General features: G+C 41.9%; 1 protein-coding gene across 5 annotated transcripts in view; it reads right to left on the bottom strand.

Moving 5' to 3' along the window:
- Nucleotides 1-1,357: 1,357 nt before the first annotated feature.
- The window catches only part of Iws1 (interacts with SUPT6H, CTD assembly factor 1), a 51,795-nt gene continuing 33,164 nt past the window's right edge, over nt 1,358-19,988 (bottom strand). Inside the window, exons 12-15 of one of the 5 annotated variants that reach the window (XM_069989498.1) lie at nt 19,642-19,698; nt 17,090-17,201; nt 16,152-16,309; nt 1,644-1,729 (exon numbers count right to left, since the gene is read on the bottom strand). In XM_069989498.1, coding sequence (XP_069845599.1) covers nt 16,181-16,309; nt 17,090-17,201; nt 19,642-19,698 — 298 coding nt within the window. In that variant the 3' untranslated portion in view covers nt 1,644-1,729; nt 16,152-16,180. Of the gene's footprint in view, nt 1,730-16,151; nt 16,310-17,089; nt 17,202-19,641; nt 19,699-19,988 lie in introns of those variants that run through there. The other 4 variants (XM_069989497.1, XM_069989499.1, XR_011365387.1 and 1 more) reach the window with 4 other exon arrangements.

The raw sequence follows: 19,988 nt of genomic DNA, 5'->3' as shown, positions 1-19,988 counted from the left end.
TCTAAAAATCACAAGGATAAATCAAGAAATAGTTTTAAGGTATATACTTTCTACATCTCCCCTAACTATCCAACTGCTATAGGCAATCAGTCTAGTGACTTTCTTACATCTATAGGATTTCTTAACCTTTTTTCCCCACTGTACTGCTCTATGGGAAAAACAAATTTAAGATAAAATCATTATTTCCTAACAATTTGTTGATACCATATTTCATCCCTGGTTACTGCAGTCTTTTTTTCTTTTGAGGTTTACGTAGCCAAGGCTGGCTTCCAACTCACAATCCTCTTGCTTAACTTCATGTGTGCTGCGATTACAGATATGCCATGTTTGCAATTAAATTCTAACACTAAATGCCCAGGATTAGTGTCACGCCCCACAGATTGAGGGCTCAGGCCTCTTTCTACAAGACTGCCTACATCCAGATGCCAGCCAGTAATTGAGGTCTCTAGGACAGCCACAGGAGTAGTTGTAAACCTTTTGGTTCAAGAATTTGCTACGATGTCTCACAAAACTCAGAAAAGGACCAGGTTCTCTTACAAAGCACTATATTTAGCTTTATATATATATATATATATATATATATATATATATATATATATATATATTTTTTTTTTTTTTTTTTTTTTTTTTTGTCGGTCGTGGGGCTTGAACTCTGGGCCTGGGCACTGTCCCTCAGCTCTTCAGCTCAAGGTGAGCGCTCTACCACTTGAGCTACAGCGCCACTTCCGGTTTTCTGGTGGTTTATTGGAGATAGGAGTCTCACGGTCTCTCCTGCCGGGCTGGCTTTGAACCTCGATCCTCAGATCTCAGCCTCCTGAGTAGCTAGGATTACAGGCGTGAGCCACCAGCGGCCGGCTTAGCTTTATATTTCTATATTTCAATTTAAAGAATATAAATGAGGCCAATCAATCAAATAAAGATATAGGTAAGGTGAACAAAGTAGACAGTGCTTTTTTTCTTCCTTCTTTAAAACAATATATAGTTCAGATTGGCCTTGAACTCAAAATCCTCCTGCTTCAGCTTCTGGCATGCTGGGATTACAGATGTGCACTACCATACCTAGCTTGTCCAGAACCCAAATTGAGGTTTCACTATGCATGCATGGTTGATTACAGCGAACAAGCAATGTGACAGGACTTCCTTCCATCCCCACCTGACTGGAGAACCAACTCACTGGAACACAAGGACATTCTGAACTGTTCCCAACTAAGGAAAAGGTCAAATTCCTCATTTTTGCATAGTCAATAGAATTCACAGGGTCACAAAACACAGCAGTCCCTACAGAATTTCCTCTTTAACAAAAGATCAATTTTTTGCCCCAGAACAATCTTTAAGACAATGAGAGACAGCCCACCAAAACCAGAATGAAATTTTATTGTGTAAAGTTTATAGAAGTATGACTAGTATTCTCCTGTACAAAGCACACAACAAACAGTTTTAAATACAAATGAGAAAATGGGAGTCCTATGACAATGTTTGATACAAGCTGAACCATTTACAGACACGCTAAAAAAAACATTTAAAATCTTTCTCCAAAGAGTCCACTGTGCATATATTAGAACAGACATAGGAACACAGCCAGGTAGGTCAGGCAAGGTCACAATGGCATTTTATTGCCTTCGATGCTGATTTTCACTGCATGTGCAGATCTGCTTTTTTTCCTTATATCTGTGAATTTTCTCATCTGTTTATCCAGTCGACTGATACCTTTCTTAGAAGAGGCCTGAAACTAATAGGAAAAAAATTACAAGGAAAATTATTGAAATACATTAATCTTTCATATAGTTATTGAAATGCATTCATAGTTTTATATCTGAAAGTTAGCGTTAGAAGAGCTCCTAGTTCCAAAATAACCAGAATAGGCTTTACTCACCTCAGGAACCAGAGTGAATATATACAAGCAGTGTTACAAACACCTATTGCACTCATTAATGATTGCTTTTGTTGTATATGCCTTATTTTTAATTTTTCCAGTTATATAGAAATTTACTTAAGAGGAAATATTGAGACAACTGTTCTATTTCTATAATTTATATTCCATTTTAACTGTATGCTTTCCCCTTCAAAGACCACATGTGGAGCTGGCCACTTGACATGCACTTTCAAACAGTTCAGACAAAAAAACAACAATCTTCCAAAGGAAAGTCAAGTCATCTATGAAAAAGTCTTAAGCAGGAGTGGTAACCCTTACATGAAGGAGTGGTAGAGCTGCATACGTGGGGTAAGTCCCTACTCTGCCTCACCTGTCTGTAATCTTGGGCAAACAATGCTATGGCCTGCACTCCTGCCAGGACTCTTCCCACTTAACTCTTACATCTAATGGTTTAATTATTTCCTTTATATTTTGAAGATCACATATAATACAAAGATATGGCTTCCAAGAAATTTAATTAGGAAGTTAGTAGAAAGGTACTGATGTCAAAGGTTAAGATGATATTAAGACGATATTGTTAGCACTGCGGTGCTGACAATTCAGGTGGTTAAGAATGGTGATCAAATGGATTAAGAAAATGTGGTGTAAGCTGGGTGCAGGTGGCTCACGCCTATAATCCTAGCTACTCAGGAGGCTGAGATCTGAGGATCGTGATTCAAAGCCAGCCCGGGCAGGAAAGTCCGTGAGACTCTTATCTCCAATAAACCACTAGAAAAACCAGAAGTGGCACTGTGGCTCAAGCAGTAGAGCATTCACCTTGAGCTGAGGAGTGCAGGGACAGTGCCCAAGCCCAGAGTTCAAGCACTCTGACTGACAAAAAAAAAAAAAGAAAATGTGGTGTGTACACACACACACACACACACACACACACACACACACACACACACACACACACACACACACACACACACACACAAAATGGGATTTTACTCATCCATTCAAAAGGAAATGAAAAGAGTTGGAAAAAATTATATTAAGTGAAATAAACCCCACCCAAATAAACAAACATTGCATGCTTTTCCTCATTTGTGATAGAGCACACCTATAAATCTATTAAGTAGAGCTGGGAAGGTGGGTCATTGGTAGAGCGCTTGCCTTGCATGCATAAGGCACTGGGTTCAATTCCTCAGCACATAAGCAAAAAAGCCTAAAGTGGTGCTGTGGCTCAAGTGGTAGAGTGCTTGCCTTGAGCTGAAAAGCTGAGGGACAGCGCCCAGCCCCAGAGTTCAGGCCCCACGACCAAAAAAAAAAAAAAATCTATTAAATAAATTGAGTGGTATGCAAGTGTTTATAAATGAAGTAAGTATAATAGACTCTACAGAGCTCAAATAGTATAAATTTTTAGAAAGATTAGGTCAAAGTTCAACAAAATCAGTACCAGAAAGTGGGTACATGCAAGGGGAAGAGGGTTAGGAAAGAGGGATAAAAGAATGGAGGGACTGGAGGGAGAATGCAGTCAAGAATTCATTGTGGAAGTGGCGCTGTGGCTCAAGTGGTAGAGCGCTCTCCTTGAGCTGAAGAGTGCAGGGACAGCACCCAAGCCCAGAGTTCAAGCCTCACAACCGACCAAAAAAAAAAAAAAAAGAATTCATTGTAGGGTTGAGAAGGTGGCTCAGTGGTAGAGAGCTTGCCTTGCATGCATGAAACTCTGGGTTCAATTCCTCAGCACCACATAAGCAGAAAAAAAAAGTCGGAAGTGGTGCTGTGGCTCAAGTAGTAGAGTGCTAGCCTTGAGCTGAAGAGCTGAGGGACAGCACCCAAGCACAAACAACAACAACAAAAAAAAAGAATTCATTGTAAAGCCAGGTGCTGGTGGCTCATACCTGTAATCCTAGCTACTCAGGAGGCTGAAATCTGAGGATCATGGTTCAAAGCCAGCCCAGGCAAAAAGTCCCCATAAGACTCATCACGAGCCACTCAAAAGCCAGAAGTAGAACTGTGGCTCAAAGTGGTAGAATGTGTTAGCCTTGAGCAAAAGAGCTCAGGGCCAGTGCCCCGGCCCTGAGTTCAAGCCTCATGACTGACCAGAAAAAAAAAAAAAAAAAAAGGGTGGGCCAATGTGTGAGAATGTTGAAGTGGGTGACACTGATCGAGATGCATTGTATTCATAAACTGCTTTGTTAAGGCACCTCCTTTGTACAGCTACTTGGAAGATAAAAAAAAATTTAAAGAGCAATGGTAGACAAATACAGTCATGGGCTGGGAAGGTGGCTCAGCGGTAGAGCGCTTGCCTTGCATGCATGAGGCCCTGGGTTCGATTCCTCAGCACCACATAAGCAAAAAGAAGAAAGCCGGAAGTGGTGCTATGGCTCAAGTGGTAGAGTGCTAGCCTTGAGCTGAAGAGCTTGAAGAGCTGAGGGGCAGCACCCAGGCCCAAAGTTCAGGCCCCACAACCAGACCCCTCCTCTCCCCCCCCAAAAAGACAAATACAGTCATAATATTCAATGTATATTAGTGAAAAATGTTAGAATGGGTAGATGGGATTGTGGAAGAAACTGATAAAAGGGGTACATTGATCAAGATGCACTGTAAATATGAACAGACATGTTAAATTGAAACCCCTTAGTACAGCTATTTGTTAGCATTTTCTGCTTGTAAAATATACTTATTCCTAGAAAATGTTTAGAAATCAGGAAAAAAAACCGAATGAAGAAAAAAAAAGCTGATTAACCTGTTCAGCAAAAGAGCAGACAAAAACCTGAGATTCTAACATCAAAGAGCCAAAAGTACAGGTGTGGTTCAAGTAGTAGAGTATCAGCCATGAGCAAAAACACTGAGCAAGAATAGGAGGCCAGAATTCAAGCCTAAGTATCAGCACAAAAAAAGGGGAGGTTTTGAGACAGGTTTTGATGATTCTTTGATCATTCTTTTCCCCAGATGTTTATTACTACTAAATCTCTATAACGTTCAATTAAAAAAAATGTCAAATAACATGGGGTTAGAGAATGAGTACCAATGTGCTGAGTTCTTCGAATTCCAGGAGCTTATAAACACGGCAGGACCTCAGTATGAGGCAAATATGAAACAAGGAACAAACTCTCCATGTGATTAAAAAAATTTTTTTTGTTGTTCCTGCGGCTTGAACTCAAGGCCGAATCACTGTTCCTGAGCTTTTTTGCTCAAATCTAGTGCTCTACAACTTCAGCCACAGATCAACTTCCAGCCATTTTTGGTAGTTTAGTGAAGGTAGGTCAGTCTCACCAACTTTCCCACCAGGTTTCAAACTGTGATCTTCAAATCTCACGCTCTTGAGTAGTTAGGATTACAGATATGAGCCACTGGCACCTGGCTCTAATTCATTCTTAAGAGTTATATTGACTGCTCATCCTAGATATGTGTGTGCATGCATGCATGCATGCCAGTCAAAGTCTAGGCACTATCCCTGAGCTTTTTTTGTTCAAGGCTAGTCCTTAACCGCTCTGGCTTTTCTGGTGCTAATTGGAATTAAGACTTTCCTGCTCAGGCTGACCTCAGATTTCAGCCTCCTGAGTAGCTAAGATTACAGGCATGAGCCAACTGGCACCTGGCCTCACCTTAGATTTTTTAGGGAATTTTCTAGTCTCTATTTTATATCCGTTTCAAGGCTTGGCACTAATATGCTGTCAGCATGAAAGTCAGATGTGAGAGCTATGCCACCATCACAATATCCCTCAGAGTTCATAACTTCTTCCAAATCTCTCATTTTCCTTCAGACCTTGTGTCCTCACTTTAGTTCTAAGAGGCAACATGAAAAGCCTTACCTACTCAGGCCTTTGAAAAGGTATAGCTCCCAGATGCCCTACTACAGAAAGCTGGACTGCTTCTCTATGTTTCTCCTTGGAACATCTCCTCTCTAAGTATCAACCCTCATATCCAGATTGCTGCTAGTCATATATAATATGTAGCTGGCAGATGATTTGTTACTCCAAGCTCCAAAACAGACCTACTTTCTTAGTGTGCCAAATTCAAAGATCAGACCTACTTTCTTAGTGTGCCAAATTCAATGATCACCCTTCCCAATTCATCAACTCTATACCACACTTCCTTAGCATATCAAAAATCTATTCTGCTGTTTTATTAGAAAACAAACACACCCAAAAAGCAACCTGAGCATGGTGGTGTACATTTGTAATTTCAGCTAATTGGGAGGTAGAGGTAGGAAGATTGTGACTCTGAAGCCAGTCCAAAAGTGTGGGACTCTATCCCAAAAACAGAAGAGCCAGGGATGTGGATCGAGTGTTAGCACACTAGCATGCTCTTACCCCTGTGTGAATGTAATAGGCAGTATTTAAAACACACACACCACCACCACCAACAACAACAACAACTTAAAAGACTAGCATGATGGATTTCCTTAGAAAATACTAGGCATCCCTCTGTGTATCACCTTTATAAGAACAATTTAAAAAATGAAAAAAAAAAAAAATACTAGGAAGCTTGGCACTGGTGACTCATGCCTGTAATCTTAGCTACTCAGGAGGCTGAGACCTAAGGATCGCAGTTCAAAGCTAGCCCAGGCTTTAGGAAAGTCCATGAGACGCTATCTCTAATTAACTACTCCAAAAATGCCAGAAGTGGAGCTGTAGTTTGTGGTAGAGCGCAAGCCTTGAGCAAAAAGCCCAGGTACAGTGCCCAAGACCCTGAGTTCAAGCCCTAGGACAAACAACAAACACCTATGGAACAGTTGTATAAGATATTAAATCACTTAAATGTTTTGCCAAATGGAATTTTAACACATTAAAAAGCAAATCAGCAGGGCACTGGTGGCTCACGCCTAGAATCCTAGCTTTCAGGAGGCTGGGATCTGAGGATCACTGTTCAGCCCGGGCAAGAAAGTCCATGAGACTCTTATCTCCAATAAACTACTAAGAAAAGTTGGACGTGAGAGGGGGGACCAAGATGGCGACGGGGCAGTAGGGAAACGCCACAGCTCTCTCCAACCAAAAAGAGAGTTCGAGTTCCAACGCTTAATCTCCCCAAGAGACCGACAACAACAAAAAGACGAACACTCAGAGAAAAACCAGAGGCGGAGAATAACAAAAAAGAAAGAGGAAAAGAATTTCAAAACAGAGAAAAGCAAAGACCCCTCCCCCAACCTTTACTGGCCGCGCGGCAGCGCGCCAAGCCGCCGGCCAGCCGGCCCGGCGGGGGCTGGGGGAGCCCCAGAGAAACAGCAGAGACACAGGGGGCCACTTTCAGAACATCAGGTACTGGTTTGCAGAACAGCAGATCGCCAGGAACAGAGAAACCTACCAGCCGGGAGTCTCCACGAGGATCCCACCCCCACCCCTCACTCTCCACCCGAGCAGAGAGGCTCCATCCCGCCAAAGACGCTCGGCATCAGCAGAGTGACAAAAGGACCAGCGGCAGACCACCCGGCCCGCCTGATCGCGATCGCAACGATCCAGCACTCTCCACCCGAGCAGAGAGGTTCCATCCCGCCAAAGCGGCTCGGCGCGACAAAGGGTCCTGTCTGCAGACCACCCGCCCGCCCGATCACGATCGCAACAACCCGGCGGGGTCACTTGGGCCCCAGAGGTACCGAGAAGAAGCTGCCTGAGCGTGGACACTCTTGACCCAACAGCTTCGACAGAGGCAGAGACAGAAAAGAATCACACAGAGCCACCACCGCCCAACCCAGCCCGGATTGCAACAACAACTGACGACCTACACCACACAGAAACAACCAGCTCCAGGGTGAGTACCCCACAGGGGAAGTGTATCCCTCAAGGGAGACCAGAGCTGGAGGGAATCCCCAGACCCTGACCTAGACTCCCTACCCCAGCACCCGGACCACAGGACCCACTAAAACTGGGAACTGTTTGAGAGCTCCACCAGCCCGTGGAGCACACTCAGCTGGCCAGGCTAGAGCAAGAGCACCCCTGGAAGGGAGCTTAAATGCCCAAGCCAGGAACAGCGCCCCTGGGTCAAGACTACCAACAGTAGAAGAAATTTGAACTGTGTCCCCCAGGCTGTATAACCTAGGTGGTATACACATCAGCACAGGCCTAACGAGTGCGCTCCAGGCTGCATAACCTAGGTGGTATACACATCAGCACAGGCCTAACAAGCGCGCTCCAGGCTGGGGCCGGAACCAGGCCCGGGGATCCGGCGCCTGAACAACACAACCAACTCCTCCCAATTGGAGTAAAAAGCTGAGCATACGCCTCAACAGAGGGGAGAAAACCAGGAAACAACACTCCCCCGGGAAGCACGCCTGTGACAACAAAAGACCTGGAGGCCCAGGACAAGAGAAGCCCAAACCCCACCAAAACTCCACCCATATACCCTAGACTGGGAATTGGGCAACACAGGCTGCCAGCACCTGATAGTAAGCAGGAGCTCAGACTGTTAAGGCGGCTCAGCAATAGAGTGATAGTCTTGGATGTATGAGGCCCTGCATCTGATTCCTCAGCATCACAAAAGCAAAAAGGGTCAGAAGTGGTGCTGTGGCTCAAACGGTAGGGTGCCAGCCTTGAGCTGAAAAGCTGAGGGACAGCACCCAAACCTAGAGTTCAAGCCCACAACCAGCCCAAAACAAATAAACAAAAACACATCAGGAGCCCATAGCAGACTCCAGCATTTGGGAGAGTGCATCCAGAGCATCTGTTCTTCACAAGAGCACCCGTAGGAGCAAACACAAGCAGTCTAGGCTGCTCAACCCTTCCAAAGGCGGGAACTGTCAGCAATCTACAGCAGAGAGCTGAGAATCCTAAGTAAGTCAGAATAGCAGCTGGAAATAGGCTCCCAACAGAACCCAGATCAGGCACAGACTCTCTCTACCAATACAGAATCAGCAACCAAGCAAAGACAGACACACCAAAACAAAATTGAAGAGCAGTCTCCTGAACCTCCATGCGAAAATCACAGAGAAAAATCACAAGGTTTACTACCACCCAGGACAGCAAGCTCACCTCAAAAGCCAGCAGCCACACAGGGGAGAGCCCCAGTGGGAGCAAAGCAGGAATGGAAGACAAAGGCTACTTCCAAGGGTTGCTGGAGGCAATGACTCAAGAAATAAAGCGAGAAATTTATCAGAAATTGAAAGAGCACAAGGATGAACTATCCAAAGAGATACAGGGTATCAAACAAGAGATGCATGCAAAAATAGAAGCTGCACAAACCTCAATAAGAAGTGAGATAAACGCCAAATTAGAGGTAATGCATACCTCATTGAGAGGTGAGATCAGTACTCTGAGAACCAACATTGAATCCATAAAGGGATCCATTTCCTCCATGCAAACCACAATAGAAGCCACTGTCAACAGAGTGAATGAAATGGAAGGTCGAGTGTCAGATACAGAAGACAGAATACACCAACTGGACCAAAAAGTGACAGATATGGAAAAATTACTCAAATTAAACCAAAGGGATATTCAAGAGCAAGCAGATAATGCTAAAAAATTTAACCTTCGCATAATTGGAGTGGACGAAGGTGAGGAATTCCAGAGCAAGGGAATGCAACACCTATTTAACAAGATAATCAATGAAAATTTTCCCCACCTCAAAAACGACCATCTTAACTACATCACAAAAGCTTATCGAACACCCAACAAGCAAGACCCCAGGAGAAACACTTCTAGACACATTATAGTAAAAATGATAGATCTGAATAATAAGGAAACAATCCTGCATGCAGCAAAAATGAAGAAGGAGCTATACTACAATGGGAAAAAAATAAGAATTACTGCAGATCTCTCCACACAAACAATGAATGCAAGAAAAGCCTGGGAAAGCACCATACGAGCCCTGAGAGCCAATAACTGCCAACCCAGACTGATCTACCCGGCAAAGCTAGCATTCACATTTGATGGAGAACTGAAAACTTTTAATAGCAAAGAAAAACTAAATGAATACATAAACATTAAGCCAGCATTACAAAGAATTCTAAGAGGGGGGACACAACCTGAAGAAAGCAGCCAGGAACTGGGGCCTGCCCCAAACAGGCATTACTCAAAGTCTAACTGAGCAAGCACAGGAGGAAAGGAAAAAAGAAAAACTTAGGAAAACGGAATGGCAGGGACAACAATGCATCTCTCTATACTTTCTCTTAATATAAATGGGCTGAATTCGCCAATTAAAAGAAAACGAACTGAGGACTGGATAAGAAAACAAGACCCATCCATCTGTTGCCTTCAGGAGACCCACCTCTCAGCCAAACATACAAACAAACTCAGAGTGAAGGGGTGGAAAAGGATCTACCAATCAAACGCCCCCAGTAAGAAAGCAGGTGTAGCTATCCTGATATCTGACAAAATAAACTTTTCATTAAAATCAGTACAGAAAGACAAGGACGGACACTACATATTAATAAAGGGAACAATCCAACAGGAGGATATAACCATCATCAACTTATATGCCCCAAATATTGGTGCACCCAGATATGTCAAACAAATGCTCTCAAACTTACAGAATAAAATAGATCCCAATACGATAATACTAGGAGACTTTAACACACCACTCTCACCAAAGGACAGGTCTACCAACCAGAGGATTGGCAAAGAAGCTACCGAATTAAGAGAGGCCATACTGCAAGCGGAATTAACTGACATCTACCGAGTATTTCACCCTAAAACAACACAGTACACATTCTTCTCAGCAGCTCATGGAACTTTCTCCAAAATAGACCATATCATAGTTCATGCAAGGAACTTAAGCAAATACAAAGGGATCGACATAATCCCCTGTATCCTATCTGACCACAGTGGAATCAAGCTAGCTCTCAATAACAAAGCATACCGCAGAAATTTCTCCAATACATGGAAATTGAACAGCACACTCCTTAACAATGCCTGGATAACAGAAGAGATCAGAGAAGAAATAAAGCACTTCCTACAACTCAATGAAAATGAAAACACCTCACAAAGAAACTTGTGGGACACAGCAAAAGCAGTCCTGAGGGGCAAATTTATTGCCCTCAGTGCCCACATCAAGAGAATGGAGACAGACCAAGTAAATAATCTCATGTTGCAATTAAAACAGCTAGAAAAACAGGAAAAAATGGAACCTAAAGCTACTAGAAGAAGCCAGATAACCAAATTAAAAGCAGAGATTAACCAATTAGAAAATCAGAAAACCATAACCAAAATAAACCAAACAAAAAGCTGGTTCTTTGAAAAAATAAACAAAATTGATGGCCCATTGGCTAGATTAATTAAAAAAAGAAGAGAGGAAACCCATATTAATAGGATTAGGGATGCCACGGGAAACATCACCACACGTACCCAAGATATCCAAACAATTCTAACAGACTACTTTCAAAAGCTATACTCTCTAAAGGAAGAAAATCGGGCAGAAATGGATGCATTTTTAGAGAAATACAAGTTGCCCAAACTGAGCAAAGAAGAAGTTAACCAATTAAATAAGCCAATATCCTATAATGAGATACAGGAAGCTATCAAAAGTCTTCCAACAAAAAAAAGCCCAGGACCAGATGGATTCACAGCAGAATTCTATAAGACCTTTAAACAAGAACTAATACCCATACTCCTCAAGCTCTTCAGAGAAACAGAGAAGGAAGGAGCTATCCCAAACTCATTCTACGAAGCCAATATCACACTCATCCCCAAACCAGGCAAAGACCCAACCAAAAAGGAGAATTACAGGCCAATCTCCTTGATGAACACAGATGCAAAGATCCTTAACAAGATTCTAGCTAACAGAATCCAGAAACACATAAAAAAAATAATTCACTATGACCAGGTAGGCTTCATCCCAGAGACACAGGGATGGTTTAACATACGTAAGTCAATAAATGTAATCCAACATATCAACAGAGCCAAGGTCAAGAATCACATGATTATCGCTACAGATGCAGAAAAGGCCTTTGACAAAATTCAACATTCATTCATGCTAAAAGCTCTGGAGAAAATAGGAATAGAAGGAACATTTCTAAAAACAATAAAAGCCATTTATGACAGACCAATAGCCAATATTATACTTAATGGGGAAAAGCTACAACCAATTCTCCTAAAATCAGGAACAAGGCAAGGATGCCCACTGTCTCCACTCCTCTTCAATATAGTCCTAGAACCCTTAGCCAGGGCAATAAGGCAAGAAAAAGACATTAAAGGGATCCGCATAGGAAAAGAAGAAGTTAAACTATCCCTTTTTGCAGACGACATGATACTATACCTCCACGATCCCAAAAACTCCATCCCCAAACTCTTAGAAATCATAAATCACTTTGGCAAAATAGCAGGATACAAAATAAACCCACAAAAATCAGTTGCCTTCCTATACACTGATAATGTACAGGAAGAGAGGGAAATAAAGGGAGCAACCCCATTCACAATAACCTCCCGAAAAATAAAATATTTAGGAATTAACCTGACCAAAGATGTAAAAGAACTATTTAATGAGAACTATAAAAAGTTAAAGAAAGAAATTGCAGAAGACACTAGGAAATGGAAAGACCTCCCATGCTCCTGGATAGGCCGACTTAATATAGTAAAGATGGTAATACTTCCAAAACTAATATACAAATTCAACGCAATTCCTATTAAAATCCCAATGACGTACATCACTGAAATACAGAAAACAGTCCAAAAATTCATATGGAACAACAAAAGACCTAGAATAGCCAAAACAATTCTAGGGGATAAAGACAATATGGGAGGGCTATCCATGCCGAACTTCAAACTCTACTACAGAGCTATAATAACAAAGACAGCATGGTACTGGCACAAAAACAGACCCGAAGACCAATGGAACAGAATAGAAGATCCAGAAATAAATCCACAGGCCTACAGCCAGCTGATATTCGACAAAGGAGCCAAAGACATACAATGGAAGAAACACAGCCTCTTCAACCGCTGGTGCTGGGAAAACTGGGCAGCCACATGCAGAAAACTAAAAGTGGACCCCAGCCTATCACCATGCACCAACATCAACTCAAAATGGATTAAAGACCTTAACATTAAACCTGAATCTCTGAAACTACTGCAGGACAGAGTAGGAGAGACACTTGAACTAATAGGCACAGGAAGGAACTTCCTGAACAGAGTCCCAGGGTCACAACAAATTGGAGAGAGACTCGACAAATGGGACTACCTTAAAATAAAAAGCTTCTGCACAGATAAAGCTATCGCAACCAAGCTAGAAAGACAACCAACTAATTGGGAAAAAATATTTACCAGCAATATATCAGACAAGGGGTTAACATCCTGTATATACAGGGAACTCAAGAAACTAATCCCTCCCAAACCCAACACACCAATTACTAAATGGGCAAGGGAAGTAAAGAGGGACTTCTCAAATGAAGAAATAAAAATGGCAAAGAAACACATGAGGAAATGTTCATCATCCCTGGTGGTGAAGGAAATGCAAATAAAGACAACCCTGAGATACCACCTTACCCCAGTCAGAATGTCCCACATCCACAAATCAGCCAACGACAAATGCTGGAGGGGATGTGGAGAACGAGGAACGCTATTACACTGCTGGTGGGAATGTACACTCATACAACCACTTTGGAAAGCAGTCTGGAGGGTCCTTAGAAAGCTAAAGATTGACCTCCCTTACGACCCAGTCATACCACTTCTAGGCATCTACCCTGAACAACAGGAACCAATATACAAGGACACGTGCACCTCCATGTTTATTGCAGCACTGTTCGCAATAGCTAGGATATGGAAATAACCTAGATGCCCCACCACAGATGAATGGATCCAAAAATTGTGGTATCTATACACAATGGAATATTATGCAGCCATTAGAAATGACAAAATAATGGCATTTGCAGGGAAATGGATGGAGCTAGAAGGAATCATGTTGAGCGAGGTAAGCCAAGAACGAAGAGACAAACAGTACATGGTCTCCCTGATAAGTGGATGATGAATCCAAAATGTTAGGTGATATGACAAAACTAACAGGACTTAAGAAACAAAGAACTCCCACTCATCTGGTTGAACCACTACTAAATATCCCCATGCTGCTGATCACATATATGGTATATAACATATGAGCACCGTTATATATTACAGACTGTGATAGACAATTTGCTCCAGGAAAGTTAGAATGAACTTGTGACTTTAAATGAGCATCATTATTCCACAATACTGTGAATTTCCGGAAATTAAGTAATCACTTAATCACGATCAAAAAAAAGAACCTTGGGGAAGGGAGGGAGGGAGGGGATGGTAGGGGGAAAACAATGGAGGGGGTAACAATGTTCAAGAGGAAGTATAAGTGTACTCATTACCTCACTCATGTAACTGTAACCCTCTGTATAGTATCTCTACAATAAAAAAAAATTAAAAAAAAAAAAAAAAAAAAAAAAAAAGAAAAGTTGGACGTGGATCTGTGACTCAAATAGTAGAGCCCTAGCCTTAAGCAAAAGAAGCTCAGACAGCACCCAGGCTCTGAGTTCAAGTCCCAGGAGCAGAAAAAAAAGATATATTTTGTATTCAAAAACTGCTTTGTTAAATGGCAACTCCTTTGTACAACTACATAAAGATAATTAAAAAATTTTTGTCGGGCACCAGTGGCTCATGCCTGTAATCCTTGCTATTCAGGAGGCTGAGATCTGAGGATCGCAGTTCAAAGCCAGCCTGGGCAGGAAAGTATGTGAGACTCTTATCTCCAATAAACCACTAGAAAACTGGAAGTAGTGCTGTGGCTCAAGTGGTAGAGCACTCACTTTGAGCTGAAGAGTACAAGGAGAGTGCCCAAGCCCAGAGTTCAAACCCCAGGACCGACCAAAAAAAAAAAAAAAGTATTTTTAAAAATACATTAAATTTTCATGCATACACATAAAAACTAAGAATCCACAACAATCTAAAATGTTAATATTAAGTTGTGGTGAGATTATAGGTTACAATAAATTTATGTTTTTTTATATTTTTGTAAACATATATAAAAACATGCATTGCTTCTTCCATTTTAATGTTATTGTTAAAATGCACTTCATGAAACATGATATGGCATAGTACAGGTTACTGCACTTATAAATCAGAAACCAGAGAATGAATAAATTATACATTTATATCATGATCACACAGATGCTATAATTAAAAGTGATGAATCTTCAAAGATGGGTTAATATGTAGAAATGACCCAAATTGAACACCATAAGGTAGCTATTGAGGATCTAGCAAAAAAGTCTTATTTTGGTGGCCTTGATAAATACCAGCACAGTATGAACATGCAGACCATTTGGGAGCTCTCCTGGAAGACCCCTCTCTCCTCATGTTCCAAAGGGGCTCTTTTATTCTTATGTACACAGAAGGGTATAGAGGTGCACAGGCAATAAACATGAACTGTGCTGTTTGTGTGTACTCTGCAAACAATCTCAAAGCACAGCACAGTGGGTCAGTGTTATAATCTCTTCAAGTTTTTTTTACTTTTGTTTTTGTCAGGCATGGGACTTAAACTCAGGTCTGGGTGCTGTCCCTCAGCTCTTCAGCTCAAGGCTAGCACTCTACCACTTGAGCCACAGCACCACCTCCAGTTTTCTGGTGGTTAATTGGAGATAAAAGAGTTTCATGGACTTTCCTGCCCTGCGATCCTCAGATCTCAGCCTCCTGACTAGCTAGGATTTCAGGCATGAGACAGTTTTTCAGTTCTTTTTCAGTTTTCTATACTAAGTATTCATTAAATAGTATCTCTAGTCAGTATTCAATATAGGTCTTTACATTGAGTTATTAAATGCATGTTGGCAAGCCACTGACAACTAGAAACCAAGCTACCATTCTTCCACCACAAAGCTACTAATCAGTTTATATGCTTATAATACAGACTATGACTCTGGGCCGTAACAGAGGTCTTTTTCATAAAAATGGTACCAGTTGGGCTGGGAAAATGGCTGAGTGGTAGAGCGCTTGCCTTGCATGCATGAGGCCCTGGGTTCAATTCCTCAGCACCACATATGCAGAAAAAGCTGGAAGTGGTGCTGTGGCTCAAGCAGTAGAGCACTAGCCTTGAGCTGAAGAGCTGAGGGACAGTGCCCAGGCCCAGAGTTCAGCCCCATGACCAACAACAACAAAAAAAGATAACAGTTAAGGAGAACAATTTGCCTATAGGGGAACTGATTTATTATTCTCTGTGGTCCTGACAGAGGAAAGGACTTCCACATCAACTTCCAAAGATCCAAGAGTCCAATGACCAAGGATGCCTGCAGGGGTCATTATTTCAGAAACAAAAAGGTCAGGCCTTTTCAGGTTAAGTAGACACACACACACTTGTTTCTACTCTGCTGACAATTCAAGTCCATGCACAGCCCATGCTTCCTTAGGGGTACCTCTTGGACACACTACGGGAGAGCCACGACTATAAAGGCATCCTGTTGCCTTCAATGCTGAACTTGACAGCACGGTGCACTTTGCTGAGTCGCTTCTGTTCCGCAAACCGCCTCTTATGCTTTTCCAATCGGCTTAGCCCTTTTTTAAGAATACCCAGCTAGAAAGAGTGATTTGATTGGAGAATAAAAAAGATTACTGAGTAATATCTGAGATAATGTCTACAAGAAGAGAGATTGTGTCTGCTCTGATAATTTCATGACAGAACTGTAGAAGCAGGTAAATAGTTTCTCATGATACTTAAGAATAAAAATAAATTCATGGGGCTGGGAAGGTGGCTCAGTGGTAGAGTGCTTGCCTTGCATGCATAAGGCCCTGGGTTCCATTCCTCAGCACCACATATGCAGAAAAAGCCGGAAGTGGTGCTGTGGCTCAAGTGGTAGAGCGCTAGCTTTGAGGGACAGCGCCCAGGCCCAGAGTTCAGGCCCCATGACTGACAAAAAAAAAAAAAAAAATTCACTATTTAAAAAGTGATAAGAATTGTCCTAGTTTAACAATGTTATTTAAGTCTGAAGAAGAGATCGATCATAAGCAATGAGCTTTTTGTATTTAGTAATATTTTTCTCTTTCTTTGATTGGTGATTTGGCCAGATAATAGACTGGAAAACAGGAGGGAAGGGATGACAGGGGAAAAAGAAAGGAGCAACTAACAGTGCTTGATAGAAAATGTACTCATTATCTTACTCACGCAACTGTAACCCCTCTATATGGTATTTTTACAATAAAATATATACATATTAAAAAAAAAGAGACTAGAAAATAGGTATCTCTGAATCTGATAAACCATGATTATTTTAAGGGCCATTATACATAAAATTTTTTTAAAAATCCAATGTCCACCTGCATCTGAAATCCCTCTGCTCCTTCTGTGCTTGCTTACCCTGGATGACTCCATCTCTACATTCCACTTGGGCCTGACGACATAGTCCTTATTTGAGGGCATGGGGACTCGGGCCCGGGCACAGAATCCAGGGTCTCCAGGCCTAAGAGCCCTGAAAGAAAAAACAGACAGCACATGGTGTTTATGGATCATTTCACACTCCCACTCCTGAATCCACACTGCTCAACTGCTTTGTTTCCCAGTTTTAAGTGTTAAGTCACCCAACCCACCCTCGCTGGCAGCCTCAACTCTTCTCTTACCTAGCCATATTGCTGTACTATATGAATTCCTAACTCTCTCCAAATCCCCAGTTAAAGTCAATGGTTATATGTACTTGAACCCTTTTAATCCTCCTCAGCTTCACATACAATCATACCCTCTCCTTTCCAAGGCTCTGAATCCTAAATTCTCTAGTCTAGTGAGTCATTCAGGAGTTGATGGGAGAGGAAAAATCAGGCAATTAAAATGATGCCTCAAAACTGTTAGTACATGGATTTGCATATGAAACTCAAACATTAATTTTCATATTTCCTTTTGTAGAAAACTTTGGAGACAATTTCAGATTCACACACAGTTGTAAGAAATAATACAGAAAAATCCAACATATCTCCTAACAGTAATAACAACTTGCAAACTAGGGCATCACCACCAGTATTTTTTTTTGTCAGTCATTGGGCTTGAACTCTGGGCCTGGGTGCTATCCCTCAGCTCAATGTGAGCGCTCTACTGCTTCAGCCACGGTGCCACTTCCGGTTTTCTGGTGGTTTACTGGTGTTAAGATTCTCACGACTGTCCTGCCCAGGCTGGTTTTGAACTGTGATCCTCAGATCTCAGCCTCCTGAATAGCTAGGGTTACAAGTGTGAGCCACTAACACCCAAATTCCACCAGAATATTTGTGTATAATCTACTGATCTGATTACATCCCCCTGATTTTATTTACACTTACTGTGTGTATTATTTAATTCTAGGCAAATTTAAGAACCATGCTAGATACAAACATTACTATCCTTCAAAAGTAAAGCTCTGCTGTAGATATCTGACATCCAAATAACTCAACATTTAGGGGAAAAAAGTCCAGTAAAGGTAAATGGAGAGTGGGTCTACATGTGTGTGGGGTGTAGAAAAAACACTTATCTACAAATGAATCACTGGCTCACCTCTCGCTTCCCTCCTGCAGACTTGGTACCATCACCACTAAGCTGCTCAAATACCCTGGTATACTATCTGTCACTGTCCATGCTTCTGCCACTGCCCACCTGCAGTACAGCCTCATTATCCTCTGGCCTCCTCTCCAATGGGCAGAACTGTATCCCTTACTCTCCACTGGCTATTCTGCTTGACTGCACACCTTTATACTCTTGACTCCACACATGTTTCCTATGTAGGTAACCATTGTCTCTAGTCTAAATTCCAATGTCTAGATGTATGACATTTATAGGAGTATCTCATTAGGCACCTCACACTGAATGGCTTAAGACACAACTCACCAGTGCCCTCAAACCTTATCTAACTGCCTTCAGTTCTACTGCCCCATCAGTCCTATGTGATTACCCTCAGAATCAGCACTTCCAGCCAAATCTGAGAGCTTCATACTAGGCTCAAAAATGCTAAATATAGCTAGCTGGGCACTGGTGGTTCACGCCTGTAATACTAGCTTCTCAGGAGGCTGAGATCTGAGGATCACGATTCAAAGCCAACCCGGGCACTAAAGTCCGTGAACCTCTTCTCTCCAATAAACCACCAGAAAACTGGAAGTGGTGCTGTAGCTCAACTGGTAGAGCGCTAGCCTTGAGCTGAAGAGCTGAGGGACAGCACTCAGGCCCAGAGTTCAAGCCCTGTGACCAACAAAAAAAAAAAAAACTCAATACATCAAAAAGAGAAGTGAAATTTCCTGATCTTATTATTGGTCTACATATATGTATTTCCAATCTTGTTTTTCACCATATGGTACCAGTGCCGGCTACCCAACCACTTCTGAAAATAAGCCTTATACACTTACCCCACATATCTGGTCTATCGTCATCTCTCTACAGATATATACTTTTTGAAAGCATAAACTATTTTTAATATGCTTTTATACTCTTGAAACTTATAAGACAATCTTGAACTTGTTAAGCAGCAACAAAATCTTTATTGTAGGGGGGTGCCCACTGGCTCACGCCTGTAATCCTAGTTACTCAGGAGGCTGAGATCTGAGAATCGCGGTTTGAAGCCAGTTCATGCAGGAAAAGTCCATGAGACTCTTGTCTCCAATTAACCTTGAGCTGTGGCTCCAAGTGGCAGAATGCTAGCCTTGAGTGCAAAAAGCTCAGGGATGGCACCCGGGCCCTGAGTTCAAGCTCCAGGACCGAGAAGAAAATAAACAAATTTTTGTTGTATGAGCTATTTTTGTTAATATTCTAGAACATCTAATACAATGTTTTGTAGATACTCCACCAAAAATCAGCCTTACCAATGTAAACATATCATTTCATCCAGTATTTTTCTTAACACAAAGTAGCAAAGAGCAATATTTTATATCCTCTAAGAAAGTTTATTATAAAACCCTTACTTCTCTTCTCCTGTTAGCACCTTCTCCAGGTCCCTTCGGGGTGTCTGGCCACCAGTGCTAGGGAAAAAAGTAAATAGTGAGATACTGGGAGCCTTATAACTAAGCAAAGAATATGCCAAAATACCAACCTTAGAACAGAATTATCTCCTAACAATTGAACCATACAAAGTAACTCCTAATTGCTTTACTTCAGTATTCATCTGCACAATAGGCTTCGTTCTGGGTAAGCCAGAGCCACCACATTTGTACCTAATAACTGTGCTCTCTGGGATGAAAGCTTATTTTTAGTAGATTGATACAAACTGAACTTACAGTATTTCTTCTTCTCCTTAGATTTTGGAAATGGG

The sequence above is a fragment of the Dipodomys merriami genome, unplaced genomic scaffold (assembly GCF_024711535.1).
Source record: "Dipodomys merriami isolate MVZ:Mamm:240054 unplaced genomic scaffold, mDipMer1.0.p SCAF_38, whole genome shotgun sequence".
Classification (NCBI taxonomy): domain Eukaryota; kingdom Metazoa; phylum Chordata; class Mammalia; order Rodentia; family Heteromyidae; genus Dipodomys; species Dipodomys merriami.
This window is presented reverse-complemented; position numbering and strand designations above follow the sequence as displayed.